Below are 18,647 nucleotides of genomic sequence, written 5' to 3'. Positions count from 1 at the left end.
AATGTAACCATAATCCCCTTGCTCTCATCTGTCCTTTCTCATCTTGAAATATCTTAGCAATATGGTTTTCCTTATTTCCTTTGCCGTGATTTGAATATGTGCAATGCAATAAGGAATAAGTCTATTCTATCACTGACATTTTAAAAAATAGAGAGCATTTTAAATAGAAATTGGGTCATTTGAAGATTTTAAAAAATCCATATTTGAAAAACAGTTTTTATGTATTTTTATAAAGAATTGCTTGCTTTGCAAAACAAAGCAATGCGTTGAAAATGAGGTATGTAATAAATATAATTTTTAAATGCCATGTTAAGCGCTTGTTAATGTATATAACTTTTGATAGAATATTATTGTTAAATTTACTTATTATTGTATTTAACAATAAATAATTTTTAAACAATCCTGTGACTGTTAAATAGGTGTTCTCCAGGTATGAAAARCACAGGCAGTTAATACTGGAAGAAATTTTCACTTCCCTGGCRAGACTACCAACTAGCAAGAGGAGTTTGAGAAACTTCAGGTAATTACTGACATAGATTGCTAATTTGATAGCATTTACAGTTTTGTACATACAGGAATTTAGACTTCAGTATTAACTTCTTACAAGATTTGCAACTTCACAGCAGTTTTTTAGAGATGGATGTTTCAAAACCTCCACAATGAGAGCAGAATTGTCTGATAAATGCACTTCAGTTTGTCTTGTAATAATCAGTTTCTTATCCCATCATATTTATGCTTAGTTACAAAAACAACTGAAATATATGTTATTAATTTTCTCACTAAGGATGCAAATGAGTGTAACGCTAGTATGTATTCAGAGATTTTTTTTTATTGGAAAATTCTTTGAATCTGATTAAATGGAGTTAAATCATTTCTTCACTGCTAAACCCTTACATGAAAGTTCTGCAGAATTTCTTTGATGGCATTCTCAGAGCACTCTTGCCAAGGAATCAAGCCAGTGCTCCTTTGGATTAGTTTCATTTAGAAACTATTCAATTTACTTGGTTAAACACTTGAAATTATTCCAAAGCATTTGTTGTTGTTGAGGTTGATGTAGTTCCTTCCTTGCATACATCTTTCCCCTGGAGACAGACAAACTGTCAGTGGAAAAAGTCTGTCCCATCCAGAATGGATGAACAGGAAATATCCAGGAAAAAAATGCACATACACTGAGACATTGAGTTGAATTCAGCTGCCCTAATGTTAATGTGAGTGCTTCTGCCTTGTATTTCCTATGGTTTTGGTTATAGGCATCAGAGGCATCTAACAAATAGGAAGGTGGTAGTCAYAGGAGCATAACTGGTAGGTACCCTCCTTGAATCAAGACCTATAGCAGAAGGAAGTCATTAGTTCAAGGCCACAAGGACTCTACTCTTTATCTGTAGAATCATAGCTCCCATCTGTTAAAGGATATTCCCTATCCGTGGCTACCWTAATGAAGGGTATAGCTTAGAGAAAATTTGACATGAAAAATTTGACATGAAAAGATCCAGGAGCAGTGAAAAATAACTTCMGAAAGATAAAGAATTGTTGGTATGTTTCATGCGCAGTCACTATTTTGATAATTTGGTGAGCATGATGTCAGAGATTATTACCTTTCCATACTGTTAACTGCATTAGGTGGGGTCAGGATTTGAATAGATAGATAAACACAGTACCGTCTGTCACATTGCATTGCTTGGAAGGGGAGAAGTGTAAGGTGCAGTCTATTCCTACTGGTCCCGCTTGTTTAAAGACACTCTTGCATGCTGAAGTTTATAGTCTTCTACACATGAAGTATTATCTGAGCTGTAACTCTTGTAGAAGTCCGTCATGATGACTATTTTCTCTTGCTTAATAGTCCTGCGCGTTCCACACATCTTAAATAATACATAAGTAATAAGTTGTTATGGGATCTGTTCGGTGTATTTTTTTCTGCTGTGTAAAAAGTTGATATGGCATTATACGTAATAAGCCTACTAGTAAGTGCCTTACATGTAGGTGTTTAATGTATTAAACATTTCTGTAGACTTCTAGCTGCTGAGTTTCACAGAGATTCAGAAAGCCATTGGTGGGCTGTTTCAGTCCATCTCTCCTGCCTGAGAATAATACTAGTTTTGTCAGACTGAATCTTTCACTGCATGAGGAAGAAGCAAATGACTAAATGTCTAGAACACAGAGATTTCTAACTGTGGTAATAATTTTAGAAAGATATTATTTAGTACCAAAAATCTTATTTTAATTTTTTTTAGCACTAATATTATCCTATTCATATTGACAGGTTAAACAGCAGTGACACTGATGGAGAGCCGATGTATATTCAGATGGTAACAGCACTAGTTCTGCAGCTTATTCAATGTGTTGTGCACTTACCATCAGCAGAAAAAGATTCTAATTCAGAGGAGGAATCAAACAAAAAAGTAAGAATGCTATTTTTAAATAGCCATAAAATTCTTTTGTGTGGGAATGACTTTGTGTGTTTGTGGGTRTAATGTTTTATGATGGTGCCGTAGTAATCAAGTGATGTATTTGGATGTCTGTCATAATTTTTTGATGCATGGAAAGTGCTGATGTGGAATTCACATTTCTATGTATGTTAAAATGTTAGACAAATAAATTTTGTTATTTTTAGGTGGATCAAGATGTGCTTATTACTAACTCATATGAAACAGCCATGAGAACAGCACAAAACTTCCTGTCTATTTTCCTTAAGAAGTAAGTATTGTTATAATATTCTTTACTGTATTGACAAAACAAACTCAGAAAGTCTGTCACAGCTTCAGACAAAACTAATCACTTCACAATGATAAATACCTACTAGTACAGATATTTGTAACTATATGCTTTATAGATCCCTAAGAGAGCTACCTGTCTGGACAAAACTTTCTATGGAAGAGAAATTCTGCAGAGTTCTTTATGCATTTAAGAACCTGTCTGATAGTTTATGTAGGATCCTTTTACCAGGTGTCTGTTATTCCTCGGAAGGGTGAAAGAGAAGTCTGATTAAATATTTAAGAGGTGAAATGTACTACTATGTTCATTCATCAGAATGACTAAGAAAGAAAAGCCTAAAATCATTTTCATTTGGCTGAAGCTGGGGATATCAATAGATCAACAGAAAAAAATCTTTTTATGGCATGGCTGAATAGCCTGACTAAGCGTTTGTACAGAAATTTCTGCCAGGTCCCAAGGTTTTATCACATTAATTTCCACTGGTAAGCCAAAATGCTGTTTACTAGCACCTGTACTCTTCTGCATATTTCTGGTATCATTAAAGAAGTTAGGGTTGTCACATGTCAGTGAAGCACTAGCAGGACGGTGTGTGTTATTTTCGGATTTTTACATTCTGATTTTAGCCTTTGTGGAGCATAAATACTGATATGTTTTATGGAAATGAGATAAGTCATACCAGGCCTTAGGAGTGTAGGCAAAATATCTCATAAATACACTATTCCAGCTTGAGCTTTAGAATTTAGTCTCGCTTGTCCATCCTCTTCGTGCAGACTTAAAACAATAAATAAAATCTCAGGAACAAAAGCCCACTATCCTGGATTAGCAGCATTTCTTGCAGTGCAATTTGGAGTGTTAAATGTTTAACTTCTTCATCCTTAACTGAAGAAAATGATTTTTTTTCTACAAATATTTCAAAGTTTTCATTTTGTAATTCCCTAAAACTCATTGTCTGGTTCAGCATAGGGCTTCTTTTGTTTATAGCAGAAGAAAAGCTTAAATGGCTCTTAAAAATGCTTACAAAACTCATGTTCTTTTAAACAGGTGTGGTAGTAAACAAGGGGAAGAAGATTATAGGCCACTGTTTGAGAACTTTATTCAAGATCTTCTTTCCACAGTCAATAAACCAGAATGGCCAGCTGCAGAGTTGTTACTTAGCCTATTAGGAAGGCTATTGGTAAGAGATTCCTGTTCTTAACTATTATAGTAATTTATTTCTCATTACAATGAAGACTTGTTCATTTCAACTCAAACTGTTACAAGAATGCTTTCTGATGGCTGACACACGTGCAACATTTAAAGATTTTCTTATGTCTGTCACTGTTACATAATACATAGATACTAAATTTTAGGTTGGAACACGATTAGGTTGATAACATGACTTGGGAAAGGGGACTGTTTCTCATGGAAGGCCGCTTCTATTCTGTGATTTCCCCCCTTTCCTCCACTAAAAAATGCTACCTAATAAGCACATATACTCCTTTGGGGTAAAAGCAGCCTAATAGCTGTAATTATTCATGTTAAATATCTTCCCTGGACTATTCATTTGGCACAGAACCTGAGAACAGTTAAGTACATATTTTGGTTTTCTACTGATAATACATTTGCTTAAGGAATGTGGCATTTAACAGAATGTAAACATTTTTGTTGGCATGTGTTTTTCATGCGTTCTTCTTTGGTATTAAGATGTAGCTAGTACAGTAATTTGAATAGTTTCTTGGAAAACAGATGTTTTATGGTCTTGTTCCTAGTTAATGTAGCATTCATTATAGTTGTGTGAATAATGTGGAAGATGCATTATGGTGCTTAAGATCTATGCTATTGCAAAGTTAATCTACTATACTAGATGTCCAGTTTATTTTATGAAAATATGTATTTTAAAAAACTCAGAAGGGTGTATTTACAGAGAGAGATGCAACAAATGTTAAAAAAAAAAGTAAATAATGAGCATATCTGTGGTGTAATAATAAGTGTAATAATAAGTGACAATTTTATGCAGCATGAAGTTAGGTGGAATTTTCAGTAAAGTCAAGCAGTGTCTTGTGAGAAGAATCTCAGATGCATAAATATGTAAGTTTTTAAGCATTTTATTCTGCTCTCCTTAGGTTCACCAGTTCAGTAACAAATCTACAGAAATGGCTTTAAGAGTTGCATCACTTGACTATCTTGGAACTGTAGCTGCAAGACTGAGGAAAGATGCAGTCACTAGCAAAATGGATCAAGGGTCTATAGCCAGAATCCTCAAACAGGTACGTGAGAGATCCTGCGCTGGTTCGTGCTTGAACAGCAAGATTGAGACATATCCATTAAAAAATATATATATATATTACTGCAATCTTAAAGATGTGGGGKTTTTTTTGTTTTTTTTTTAATGGCATCTGGAAAATCTGTTTCCAATGCTGTTTGAAGATTTCTGGGTCAGTTTATAAATAACATATCTGCTGGCTCATCATTGTCTTTCTCAAATCAGCCCCCTAATAATCATATTAAGTGGTTAATTAGAGTGGTGAAATGAGTTTTGTTGTGACAATATAGAGGAAATAATGGAGCAACAGTTGAAGGCTGTCTTAAGAGACCTCAAAAATATATATGTGTATGTGTGTATTTGTCACTGCACAGTAGAAGGAAGTATAGAAAAGTGGTAATTGAGCTTATGGCAGTCATATGCAGACTTTGGAAGATTGACTGTTATGCCTGTAAGAGTAATCTTTATGTGATGTAACTGGTATTAGTCATCATTTCTTTACAGGAATTGCATATAACTCTTTCTTCAGAGAATGCGTATTTGTGTTTCTGCTGAAGCTGTTATCAAAATATCTCCATATCTGCAAGGGTAGCAGCAGTTACGCAGTGTATGATTTTGGACTCTTTACAGTACATAGTGTGTTGAGAAAATAACCAGGTCCTACGTGTCCTTTTGAAAACGTGGACTCACACATTTCTTAAGGACCTAAGGTTAAATCTGGAATGGTCATATCAAGCTGCTTTTATCTGAGTTTCCCTTTCAGTAACCTCAAAAAAACTCCAAATCTATAGCAACTATATTTTGACTGTTAAGGATTTATGCTGGAGGAAAAACTTCCATAATTTGCAGGTATTCATCAAATAAAGGAGTAGATGAATTTCAGTTCTTCATGAGGCTGATACTTGCCATAATTTTTGTCAATTAAAATATTTTACTATATACAGTGTCAAATATGGTCTTTACATACCTAGTTTAATGTAATTTATACTTCTGTGGACTTAAAAGGCTATAACACTCTCCCATCGGTAGTGATTCTGACAATTATACATTGGACTGTGTAGGGAAATATCTTTGAAGGGTCCTTTTGTTACCTTATCTCCAGAAGTATAATAGTGTTGAAAGATATCCAAATGATGATCTGAATCTTCTAATTTTTCTATTTGTTTACGTAATCAGGCAGTAACTGGGCATTGGCATCTACAGAAAATAAAATTGCTTTGGGCAATTGAGTGCTAAAAGCAGTTTTTCAGTTRTTTGGGGAAGCTTAACATCAGTGATGGTAGACAGTGCCATCCATACATTATGGATGATATATTTTATACAGTACCACCAATAATAGTAGACAATGTGTTTATAAACAATTTATAAAATAACAGATAACTCCTCAGAAGTGTATACATGACTGCTGAGTTTCACTTGGTTGTTCAAAAGGCAAGAAAATAAGAGGATGCCTTGGTAGACATGTTCAGATGTATTTTCAATGTATTTTATACATGGGTATGCAGATTTTCAGATTTTATTTACCGCTGTGCAATATTGTATTTTATAACTGTCTTTGCTACCCCTGACAGGTTTCGGGAGGAGAAGATGAAATCCAACAGCTGCAAAAGGCTTTGCTAGATTATCTGGATGAGAACACAGAAACTGATGCTTCATTAGTGGTAAATTTCAGTTTTCTGATATTAAATGTATATAAAAATAATGTCTATAACATGGCTACTGAATAAAATGATTTGAGGTCATACCTATTACTGCTTCACTTATTTTGTCACCCTAACATAAACTGTTGATTGTATTTTCCAAAATATGATTGATGTATTAGACTAGCTTAATCTCATTATAAATCTATTAATTTCCCTCTTTATCTGTTTTTTTTTCTGTGCACCCTGCTGTATTTCTCCAGTTTTCTCGAAAGTTTTATATAGCTCAGTGGTTCCGTGATACAACCATGGAGACAGAGAAAGCAATTAAGTCTCAGAAGGACGAGGATTCGTCTGAAGGAACTCACCATGCAAAAGATGTTGAGACTACAGGACAAATCATGCACCGAGCAGAAAGTCGCAAAAAATTTCTTCGCAGCATCATTAAAACTGCTCCATCTCAGTTCAGTACATTAAAGTACGTTTCAGTAATGCTGATTTCTTTATTAAGCATGCATTTGATTTTTTTTAAATTATTTTTTGATAAACATATCCTAATTAACACAATGAATTTGTTACAGGATGAATTCTGATACTGTGGACTATGAAGATGCATGCTTGATTGTTCGCTACTTGGCCTCTATGAGGCCGTTTGCCCAGAGCTTCGATATTTATTTGACACAGGTAAACTGTGCCAGAAGTCTTAGTACAGTGAAACACAGTTGGTTTCTGATTCCAAACACTTATGGGGTAGTGTGAAATATCTGTTCATTGTTGAGCACAGGTATTTACAGGCCATAATAACACCACATGCTTTCATATTCTGTATTGATGACATAAGTGCTTATTTTTCTTTTTCTTGCATGTGTTTCACATGTGCCATATTATATATACATTATTTTATTTGTGCATATATGTGTATGACAAAATCATTATATTAGATATACATAGTAAAAGAATAATTTAAAAAATGCTGAAATCTTTTCACAGTTTTTGTAAGATGCATGCTCATTTGGTAATATTAACTCATGAAATGTATCTTAATGCCTCATGTGTATGCTTATTTATATTCTAAATTTTGAAAATATAAACCAACGTGGTAATTTGTTTGCAGTGCATGGTGCTGTCACTTTGGAAGCTGTTGTTTGACCAAAGTCCTTTCTTCCCTTTTTCTGGGAGAAGAGTACTAACATGTTGGCACAGCGACATGTTTGAGCTCCAGCAGTGGTTGAAATTGCATTACTTGTAGTGATCTGCATAGAGAGCCGCTCTTAAAGTTATAGTGCTCAAATCCGTCTCTTCTGTTGAAAGAACTATGGTGAAAGCCACACATGAATGGCAAAAGCTGAGTTTAAAATTAAGGGTCTTAAAGTGAAGATATGGACCCCATATAGATCCTGTTTGGACCAACCTTAGAGATACAGCAAATTGTAGCAAATATCCATGCTCAGTTATCAGTGCCATTGAACTTCACTTGCATGCACCTTTTTACTGTCTGAGAAGATATACTCAGTTTTTGATAGTCGGATTTTTTATTTTAGTTTAATATTTTGCATGTTATTCGACTGCATTTTTGCCTGTGTTAAACATTGTTTGCTACCTTCCCAAAGCACTTGAAATGTTGTTTTTGTTCTCTTATTAGATTCTGCGTGTACTTGGTGAAAATGCAATTGCTGTTCGAACAAAAGCCATGAAGTGTTTGTCTGAGGTTGTTGCTGTAGACCCCAGTATTCTAGCCAGGGTAAAAAAATAAAAGAAATATCCCTCATGCACAAGTATTTTTCTGTAATGCTTAAAAGAATTCTTTATTTCTGATATTGGATTTGTGTTTTATTCACTCTTTTTAGCTGGATATGCAACGAGGTGTTCATGGACGGTTAATGGATAACTCCACTAGTGTACGAGAAGCAGCTGTGGAGCTGCTTGGCCGATTTGTGCTCTGTCGTCCTCAGCTTGCTGAGCAGTATTATGACATGCTGATTGAAAGAATATTGGTACGGGGTCTTGTGATATTTATCATAAAGTACATGGTATTGGAAAACTTTGTTTTCAACAGAGTTTGTGTTTTTAATAATAGAGAATGATGTTCTAACCCTCGAGAGTAAATTAGTTTTTATTGTTTTAACTGGAAGTACAATGCTCTTAAGACCAACCTCATAAAAGGCATTGCTTGTTTCCAGTGAGGATCTGTTCCATCGAAAGGTAAACATACATAGAAAGTTGTACAAAGGCAAAACCAGGATATTGATGATTTTATTCCTTTTGATTCCATTAGTGCACAAATTAGGTGAAATGAGGAATTTTACCACATCTCTGAAGTTTTTGAGATGTTGGTCGCTGAAAGCAGTTCACTAGTGTGGGCAGTGAGGGAAGATCTGCAGCACAGTAATCTAAAGTTGCCATTTGTAATCCAAAAGAAAAAAAGATAAAATATTTTGTTTTTCTACTCTTGTACAAGTGTTTCATGTCTGGATGTTCAGATAACATACAATGTGAATTTAATTATAAGATAACATTAGCATCTATGTCAGGTTTTTAGTCAATTTGCTATATTTGTATGATAAAACATCTTTATGGAGGGCTTTAAAGATAGGTAGCTTCATATGTGTAAGGATACATAAAAATGCTCATCCTAACATTCAGATTTAACAGATTTTGTATAAAATAATGTGGAATGAAGCTCCTCATTCATCTCCTTAGACTAAGCCTAGGAAAATGGCAAAGATTTGCAGCACATCATATCCATAAACTTTGTGCAAAGGCTTAAAGGATTGCAGCCCAGATCTGCAAAGGGTCTTGTGTGTTCTGGCAAACCGGTTAAAGCATCATCCCATCTAGCTTTGAACCTCTTGAATTAAGGAGTGGAATTATACATTTACACTATTATGAGCTCTTAAATGAGACGATATAAATGGAGGAAACATTAACATCATTCATTAGACTCTGGCCAGGACTGTAGAATCCTTGCAAATCGTACAAGTTATGCGGATCTTTCATTTAATTGCCCTCTAGAATATTTAACTGCCTTTTTAAAATACATTTTGCAAGTCAGATTGGGTAATCTTCAATTATTAATTCATATAATATATAAATGAGTTCATAGTCTGATTTGTTTTCAAGAGTGTAATGCTTTTCTCCGCACAGGATACTGGTATCAGTGTCAGAAAAAGAGTCATAAAGATACTTAGGGATATCTGCATTGAACAACCAACCTTTCCCAAAATTACAGAGATGTGTGTGAAAATGATTCGGAGAGTCAATGATGAAGAAGGCATTAAGGTAGAATAAAATATATCCTTCAGATTTTTAATTACTGTTATTTCGTATTTCCATAGCTTGACAAAAGTTATAATAATTTATGAAAGTATTTAATTGCCCCTTTGTAATATTTATGATTTTTATTTACTTTTAATTTTTGAGAGAGCAAATATTTTAGCTTCCTACATTGCTGAGGCTTACTTTTCTTTCTTTTTTTCCTCTGTTTTCTTTCCACTTTTGCTGGCAATCAAAAGACTTTTTTTTTTTTTTWAAGTTACTTTCTAAGTTTTTGTCTTTTCCTCTTGCAAGTATTATCTCTGTTCCTTCTCTTTTCTGACAAGCAAAATTAGCACATAAAAATGCCCTCTGCAAATGAAATAAGCTTTAGATCAAAATTAACTGGCTGAATGACAGAGCTCAGAGGGTTGTGCTCAGCGGTGCAGAGTCTAGTTGGAGGCCTGTAGCTAGCGGTGTCCCCCAGGGGTCAGGACTGGGTCCAGTCTTGTTCAATTTATTCATCAATGACCTGGAGGAAGGGACAGAGTGCACCCTCAGCAAGTTTGCTGACGATACAAAACTGGGAGGAGTGGCGGATACACCAGAGGGCTGTGCTGCCATTCAGAGAGACCTGGACAGGCTGGAGAGGTGGGCGGAGAGGAACCTCATGAAGTTCAACAAAGGGAAGAGCAGGGTCCTGCACCTGGGGAGGAATGACCCCAGGCACCAGTCCAGGTTGGGGGTTGACCTGCTGGAAAGCAGCTCTGMMGAGAAGGACCTGGGAGTGCTGGTGGACACCAAGTTAAGCATGAGCCAGCAATGTGGCCAAGAAGGCCAGTGGTATCCTGGGGTGCATCAGGAAGAGTGTTGCCAGCAGGTCGAGGGAGGGGATCCTCCCCCTCTACTCAGCCCTGGTGAGGCCACATCTGGAGTACTGCGTCCAGTTCTGGGCTCCCCGGTACAAGAGAGACATGGAGCTACTGGAGAGAGTCCATCGAAGGCTATGAAGATGATTAGGGGCCTGGAGCATGTCCCCTATGAGGAAAGGCTGAGAGCTTCTTTTCTCCTCAGCCCGGAGAAGAGAAGGCCAAGAGGGGATCTTATCAATGCGTTTAAATATCTGAAGGGAGGGTGTCAAGAGGATGGGACCAGACTCCTTTCRGTGGTGCCCAGTGACAGGACGAGAGGCAACGGGCACAAACTGAAACACTCTGAACATAAGGAAAAACCTTTTTACTGTGAGGGGAACAGGTTGCCCAGAGAGGTGGTGAAGTCTTGATCTTTGGAGATAGTCAAAAGCTGTCTGAACAGGGTCCTGGGCAGTCTGCTGTAGGGGACCCTGTTTGAGCTGGGGGGTTGGACTAGACGATCTCCAGAGGTCCTTTCCAAAGTCAACTATTCTATGATCTGTGATTAAGCAGCTGAAGTTAGGATATGCAAGATATATATTATGATATGTTTTATATGCATAGTTCTGTATATAAAACATTATGAAGTATTTATGCTTGTTTTACATTGGTTTTACATTGATTTTGCATTGATTCTGAATGTTTAATGAATCAGTAGTCCCCCCAAAATGCTGCTTATGTGGTCACATTCTAATCTCTATTACAACATATATGCACAAGAGCACAAAACTACGATAACATGATAAATCATAAACTTGATACTTGCTGATGTTTTTGTTTGACTTGGCAAAATAATTTTAAAATTGCAAGGTAATTAAGGCTACACCTGTAATAATTTTGTGTCATACACCTTCAGTGTGATTTGAACTCTGCAACTTTATAACAGCAGCATAATGTTTTTACCACTTGAGACACGTTAATGCCAAGAGGCTTTCAGAGAAGACTGTTATTCAAAAGTAGATGAACAGCTGGTTCTAAGGTGCTGCTAGGAAAGGAGGAGGATCGTGTTGCATCTCCTCCATTCCCTTGCCTTTCCAGCAACCCCCCAAAATGAGCCACTGTCTACAATGTGTTTTTTATGTCTGCAGGGATAGAGAGACCTCCTTATAACCATGTGCCTTATGAGTAATTCAAGAATAATTTAGTTTGCTTTCATTCTACTCCACCTTTTCCTCCAGCCAAAGGTGGGGGAAGGGATCCAACTTCATATGTTTGCCTAGGGAGACTTGGCTTCTCTCTCCTCCCCACTGYGTTACCGCTGTTCTGAAACCTCTAAAGCAATCTACCACTGCTGCTGGTTCTGCTCTAGAAATGGTAATCTGGTGTTCAGTTGTTGTTTTCTCAGGATACTAATGTTTTCCTGAGGAATGCAGATTAAAGGAGGAAAGTGATAACTCCATTTTCTGTAGCATCAGTTCCCAGTGATCATTTTGTACTTTACTGAGGCTTGCTTAGAGACCAGTATCACTTTTGTAATAGTAGATCTGGTTCTGTCTCAGATAATATTCTCTCTAACAGACTCACTTAGGTTGAATAGTTCCATATGAAATGGCACGCATCACCAACAAATCTGTTTGATATTAGAAATATTAGATATTAGAATATATATATTAGAATATATATATTAGAAATAATACCTACATGCCAAGATAAGCTTATAGTAATATTTTTTTCCCTTCAGAAATTAGTAAATGAGACATTCCAGAAGCTCTGGTTTACTCCAACTCCACACAATGACAAAGAAGCAATGACCAGGAAAATACTAAACATCACTGATGTGGTATGTTCTATAAATTTGAATCAAGTGGCGTGCAAAATTTGATTGTTTCTATTATCTCTGAAATATTTATCCATGATCTTTTAGAAAACAAAAAATAAGTAATTTAATTATCAGACAGTTTTCTTTATCTATCTGCTGTCACTGAATATATACTAGTATTATTCATCTCATGGAACAGGACTGTAGGAAACTTTAAATGCTCAGTAATCTGTTGGTAGTGATAACTGGGACCACGCTGTATTTAAGTTGTGTAAAATACTTGTTCAGTTAAAACACAACAGTTCCTATTATGTATAACATTTTCCTGGAAATGCTAGTAGCAGCCTATAGTATTAATTGAAGCTAACTAAGAAGTTATCTCTTAAATGAAAAATTTCCTCAAACGATCAATAAAATTTATTTTGAAAGGTTAATAGCTGTTTTAACAAAGACTGGGTCATGTTCTCACCCAGAGTGAGAACACTAAAATCTGTAGACCTTGTGCTGTATGGAATACAAATTTTGGAATCACTTAAAAGGTGAGAAATATTTTTCAAGTACAGAAGACATGGTTTCTGATCTCTAATGGTATAAAACCATTGCACTGAATGCATAGGAAAATATACGTATGCATGTTTACTTTTAAGATGAAGTCTGTATTGAAGTAATTTTTCTTCAGGTTCCTCTTTTAATTAGTTTATTTTAAATACTACTTTTAGGTTGCAGCTTGTAGAGATACAGGGTATGACTGGTTTGAACAGCTTCTTCAAAATGTAAGTAATGAATTTTGAAGATATGTCACAATCATTGTAAGTGTGTTAACATTTTTCTTGGTACTAAAACACACTGAAAGGGGACTACAGGAGTGATCAAATAGACATGCAAGAGACCAATTCATGCTCTTTAAAAATCTGACCTGTTTTTTGTCTTCATTGGTGCACCTTGTCTCTGACACTACTTTTCATCTTTCCATGTGATCTGTTCTAAAAATATTTGATGCTTTGTTTTTTATTTCACTGTCTTCTCAATTATGAAGGATGTGTATATGTTAGCTGTGGACTTGATGTTAATTCTGAAATGAGGCATCTATTCATGTAGATAATTTTAAATGGTAGATAAGTGTATTTCCRTGTCTGATTTATTTGTCACACGGTTTATAGAAGCATTCCTACCTTATATCTTAGTCTATTTTTTCTAAAGAATGAGCTTGCTTTGTGTATATCTGTTTGCCTGTGCTATCATTCTCCTCTACATCTTGTAGGCACTGGTTAATTTTCAAGCAAAATTAATAGAAGTATGGATGGGGGAATTGGAGATATCAAAAGATTTTAGTTTAGCCTGGAGTGCCATGAAAATAGGTAGCCAGGTAAACCAGAGTACCCCCTAATGCCTCCGCTGAAGAAAAAGCTATAATACGGGCTCAATCATCCTTACATATCAAAGGATCTGCAGGAATGCAATGTCAATACCCGACGTCATAAGAAGACAGGCCTCACTGATTGCAGTGTTCATAAAACTGTGTTTCATCTGAATAGAATTTTTTTGCTTAATGTCAAAAACAACATTCTTTTGATTTTTGCTTGTTTTTCAAGCAGTTTAAAGAGCCTCTTAACTCCTATTAGTTACCATTGGCAAATACAACTAGATTATTATTTATTTCATTATTTCATTAAACACAGTTTAGCTTTCATCCCAATGCAAAAATCAGTAGAATTGTTCTCTTTTATCTTTTTGTCACAGTTAATTTTTCTCAACTTCTTTTGTATTTTGGTTTGTTACTTCCCTTAAATTTTTCTTCATCRTGTACCTTTAATGGACAAGTTGTATAAATTCTTTCATAGCAAAAAAACCATGTATATTTATAGTCATCGCTATAAACCAGCATGCATCCAATGTAAATGATTGCACCCTTAATATTAAATCATTTTCTGTTTTGCCCGTTGTAGCTATTGAAGTCAGAAGAGGATGCCTCATATAAACCTGTGAAGAAAGCCTGTACTCAACTTGTTGACAATTTGGTTGAGCACATCCTTAAATATGAGGAATCTTTATCAGGTAATATTATTTATAGTACAGTAGCTGAACTACTTCAATTTTTATATGAAACTCTAACGATGGTTGTTAAAATTACTATCACAAAAAGTTACTGTGGTAGAATTACTATTACAGAACTGGTAGTAGTGAGTTGGGGACTTTGTCAGGATTCCTGCATTTAARTTGATTATAGTTGAATGAACTTTTGAGGACTATTATAATAAAGCTCCCCTAATTTTCTCCAGATCACCACCTTAACTGAACTACTTTTAAAATAACTTGTTCAAACTTTTAGATAAGTAAAATCAAAATAAATTTCCTCATAYTTGGAAAGTTTTATTTGTCTTAATGTGTTCTACAGTTATAATGGGAATCATTGGCTGGGCCAGTGTTCTGTATAAAGTAGAGTTTAAAAATCAATGATATCTCTGAAGCACCTTTGCTTCTTATTTCACATACTTTTTGATAAAATAATGTGTTAACACTTGCATGTGCTCATCCCAAATGTTATCTAATAAGAATATTCCATATTGATCTTGAAAGATATGTTATGAAAGAGATTTTCATATGATGCTTATGCATTATGTATTTAATTGATCAAACAGTGCTTGCATTTAATATCYTTCATGTATTTTCTAATTTTTGCAGATTCTGACAACAAAGGTGTGAATTCTGGTCGCTTGGTTGCTTGCATAACCACTTTGTTCTTATTCAGCAAAATCAGGCCCCAGCTAATGGTGAAACATGCCATGACCATGCAGCCATACCTGACCACTAAATGTAGTGTAAGTAGATAAAATTAGAAAGTCAGTCTTTTTATCCCCAGATAATTAAGTATAGAAATGAATGGCTGTCTTACATGCTTAATAAAATTGAAGGCAGGAAATGAGAAACAGGAACTGTGTTTTTCCTTCATGAACATCATTTCCGCTGAAGATACTAGATCCTTTTAATGATCTTTCTAGCTTCCAAGATGATGTTCCTCACCCTCTACCTCCACATTCTGTAGCTAGATGAAACCTCCGCTGCCTTCTTCCCCTCAGGACTAAAAACCAGTTTTTCACTTGTTATGAATTTACTTCTTAAAATTGTTTTGTTTTACAGTCGCTTTGTCTTAACGTAGTTAAGACTTAGCGTGTGGTTTGTAAGACTAAAGGTATGGTTCCTTAAGACAGGATGATCTAACATATAGCTGCTATATTGGAAAGAAAATGTCCTGCTCTATCCTCTTTAGCATTTCCATCTCTCTCTTTCCTAGCTCCCACTTACACGGTTATGGTGGTTTTTGTAACACTCCTCCCCCCTCCCCCAAACCAGTTTAGCTCACAAAAATGGCAGAACTATACTGCTAATCCCCACGCTCTGGTAAAACGGCCTCTCTGCCCTGAAACATTGCAGAGCTTTCTGCCATTCTGATTTGTGAAATTGGCTCAGTGATGAATCCCCAGTCTGGCACGAGGAGCAGGGCAGGATCACCCAGCTACCACTAARGAAAGAGCATGGACAAGCGGGTGGCAGCAGTCTGTTATGTTAGACCAGCTGCCCATAGCAGGGTAGGCGTGTGAGTACTTGTTACCATCTCAGCTTCTAGGTATGTCCTAGCATTTCCTGTGCTCAGCCCTGGAGCATCCTCTGGACATATCTGCAAAGGACTTCTACAGCTGCTTATTTTCTCTTCTGACCAAACAGTATAGGAAAGGGGTATCTGTCTATTTACTTGCTGCAACATCTCTTTAGTGGGTTCCATCAGTTTTGTGTTTGTGCAACTTGAGGTGAATTGTAAAATTATTCACCGTCAACTTGATAAGGTTATCTTGTGGTGATTAGTGAGCTTGATTTGTCAAAAACTTCAGTTTCTGGGAGGGTATATGTTTAATGTATACGTGTTCTCTGCAGGTTCCTCATTTACATTACTTGCATAGTCTTGAACATGCAAACTACTAATCATTTTAATAATCATTTATACATGTGTGCTCATTATTGTCTGTTTTCTTAAAGCCATGTTCAGCTATAGGACAACCTCATTTGTKGCTGATTTGTTGCCAGCTATTATTTGTTCTTTAGCATGTGTGTGTCAGGAAGAGTTCTTATAACTCCAGAGAGTTCCTAGGACTCCAAAAAATTATCAGCACTTAATGTTCACAGGTCCACACACAGCCGTGATGAGAGATGAAGTTCTGCTTAGACTGATCTTTTCTTTTTTTTTCTTTTCTTTTTTTTTTTGAGAAGTTCTATAGAAAACAATAACTAGCTTTCATAATATGTAATTTAATAGCAGAGGTATACTATTTAAATATTCTTTTAAATCTTTACCAAATACTACAGTCATATCTTATGAAAGAGCTGGGATTTTTAATTGTCAGTGTATATTAAATATACTTGGTTTACAGATAAAATAGCCAGAAATGTTAACCACTGTAAATACTGTCCTTCCAGACTCAGAATGATTTCATGGTGATCTGCAATGTTGCAAAAATCTTAGAACTCGTAGTTCCACTAATGGAGCACCCAAGTGAGACCTTCCTTGCCACTATTGAGGAAGATCTCATGAAACTCATCATCAAATACGGCATGACGGTAAGGTTTAATTGTTGCTACTCAGTTGTTGGTTTCATTTCATGTGTTGAAATACATGGTTTTGATTTAAAGAAATTTTGTCTTCAATATGAAGTTTATGCTGGTCATAGGACTAGTAATTTTTGAGCCAAGAAAAAACAATATTTTTGGTTTACCCGAGTCTGTATGTGATGTTGCTATATTTTAATGATTATGAATTTGGGCAGGGCTTTTCGGAGCAGTCTGGGAGATGAGTATTACATCTGTTAGAGCATTAGTTTTAGTTTTACATAGCTATTTGCTTACATAACTTTACAAAAATCTCAATTTTAACTTCTGAATAAATAATTCATTTGTTCTCTCTTGCTTCTAGGTTGTTCAGCATTGTGTGAGCTGTCTTGGAGCTGTTGTGAACAAGGTCACACAAAACTACAAATTTGTGTGGGCCTGTTTTAATAGATACTATGGTAAGTAAAATCACAACATGTATTTGTCACTTTTAGGTTTTGGTTGCATGCTTTATCTTAGGGATACACTGTGATTACCACACACCTGATTAAAACTTTATCTTCCTGTAGGTGCACTTTCCAAATTAAAAAGTCAACACCAAGAAGACCCCAACAGTACAATACTTACTGCCAATAAACCAGCACTCCTTAGATCACTTTTCACTGTTGGAGCATTATGTCGGCATTTTGATTTTGATCAGGAAGACTTTAAGGGCAACAGTAAGGTAAAATGACTTGTATTCAGTCTCCAAGTCTTATGTATTCTTTTATTTGAAAGTAGAGCATTCCTAGTCATGCAAAGCTATGTATTTTTTTATAATGCTTATGATTTAGATTTTTAGTTTGTAAATACCTGTTTTTCCAAAGGCTCTGCAGTAAGATTGTCTCTCCTTTACATTTTGATTTTTGTTCTTTTTTATGAGATTAAAAACACCTGTTTCATCTTCAAATACCTATTATTTTTGTTTTAATTTGCTCAGGTTAACATTAAGGATAAGGTACTTGAACTTCTGATGTATTTTACAAAGCATTCAGATGAAGAAGTACAGACAAAAGCCATTATTGGCCTCGGTAAGAAATACTAAAAATTTTTACTATTCTGCTATAGTAAAAATACATGCATTTTAGCAGCATGTCATGTATTTGTGTTGTGGCAGGGAAGTTTGTTTAAAATCAAAGTTCACTGCATGTTGTATTTGAGACTCGACTATAGCAATATAGTCAAAGGGATACTAGTGGCGTATTTCAGCAGCAGATCAGCTTTGACAGTGGATGCTTTTTGGATGTTTGATCAAGTCTTCAGAAGCAGCAGATTTCTAAAGTAATGATGACATTTTTCTTCCTCCATATGAGAGTATGTTGTAACTCCAGTTCTTGTTTTTCAGCCTACAGGGCATGGTTAAAGAACGACTAGAAAAATAAAAAGTGCTGAAAACATTTCAGACACTAAGTGTAAGGGCAGATCTTCAGCTGGAGTCAAGGGAACTCTGGCAGTTTCTACCAACTGGGGGATCTGCTGTGAGATTTTGTTAG

At 35.6% G+C, this 18,647-nt stretch overlaps 1 protein-coding gene across 5 annotated transcripts in view; it reads left to right on the top strand.

Annotated features, from left to right (window-relative positions):
• Nucleotides 1-18,647, top strand: part of NIPBL (NIPBL, cohesin loading factor) — a 158,943-nt gene that overhangs the window by 127,243 nt on the left and 13,053 nt on the right. For all 5 annotated transcript variants that reach the window (XM_026087246.1, XM_026087244.1, XM_026087247.1 and 2 more), the window contains 19 exons: nucleotides 420-520; nucleotides 2,261-2,399; nucleotides 2,612-2,694; nucleotides 3,754-3,886; nucleotides 4,815-4,958; nucleotides 6,526-6,615; nucleotides 6,858-7,072; nucleotides 7,176-7,278; nucleotides 8,237-8,335; nucleotides 8,442-8,588; nucleotides 9,739-9,873; nucleotides 12,439-12,537; nucleotides 13,236-13,289; nucleotides 14,463-14,571; nucleotides 15,199-15,335; nucleotides 16,987-17,127; nucleotides 17,480-17,573; nucleotides 17,685-17,839; nucleotides 18,095-18,185. In XM_026087246.1, the coding sequence (XP_025943031.1) occupies nucleotides 420-520; nucleotides 2,261-2,399; nucleotides 2,612-2,694; nucleotides 3,754-3,886; nucleotides 4,815-4,958; nucleotides 6,526-6,615; nucleotides 6,858-7,072; nucleotides 7,176-7,278; nucleotides 8,237-8,335; nucleotides 8,442-8,588; nucleotides 9,739-9,873; nucleotides 12,439-12,537; nucleotides 13,236-13,289; nucleotides 14,463-14,571; nucleotides 15,199-15,335; nucleotides 16,987-17,127; nucleotides 17,480-17,573; nucleotides 17,685-17,839; nucleotides 18,095-18,185 (2,269 nt within the window). The remainder of the gene's footprint in view (nucleotides 1-419; nucleotides 521-2,260; nucleotides 2,400-2,611; nucleotides 2,695-3,753; nucleotides 3,887-4,814; nucleotides 4,959-6,525; nucleotides 6,616-6,857; nucleotides 7,073-7,175; nucleotides 7,279-8,236; nucleotides 8,336-8,441; nucleotides 8,589-9,738; nucleotides 9,874-12,438; nucleotides 12,538-13,235; nucleotides 13,290-14,462; nucleotides 14,572-15,198; nucleotides 15,336-16,986; nucleotides 17,128-17,479; nucleotides 17,574-17,684; nucleotides 17,840-18,094; nucleotides 18,186-18,647) is intronic.

The sequence above is a fragment of the Apteryx rowi genome, unplaced genomic scaffold (genome assembly GCF_003343035.1).
Source record: "Apteryx rowi isolate R43461 unplaced genomic scaffold, aptRow1 scaffold_71, whole genome shotgun sequence".
NCBI classification, from domain to species: domain Eukaryota; kingdom Metazoa; phylum Chordata; class Aves; order Apterygiformes; family Apterygidae; genus Apteryx; species Apteryx rowi.
The sequence above is the reverse complement of the archived record's forward strand: the minus strand, read 5'-3'. Positions and strand labels throughout refer to the sequence as shown.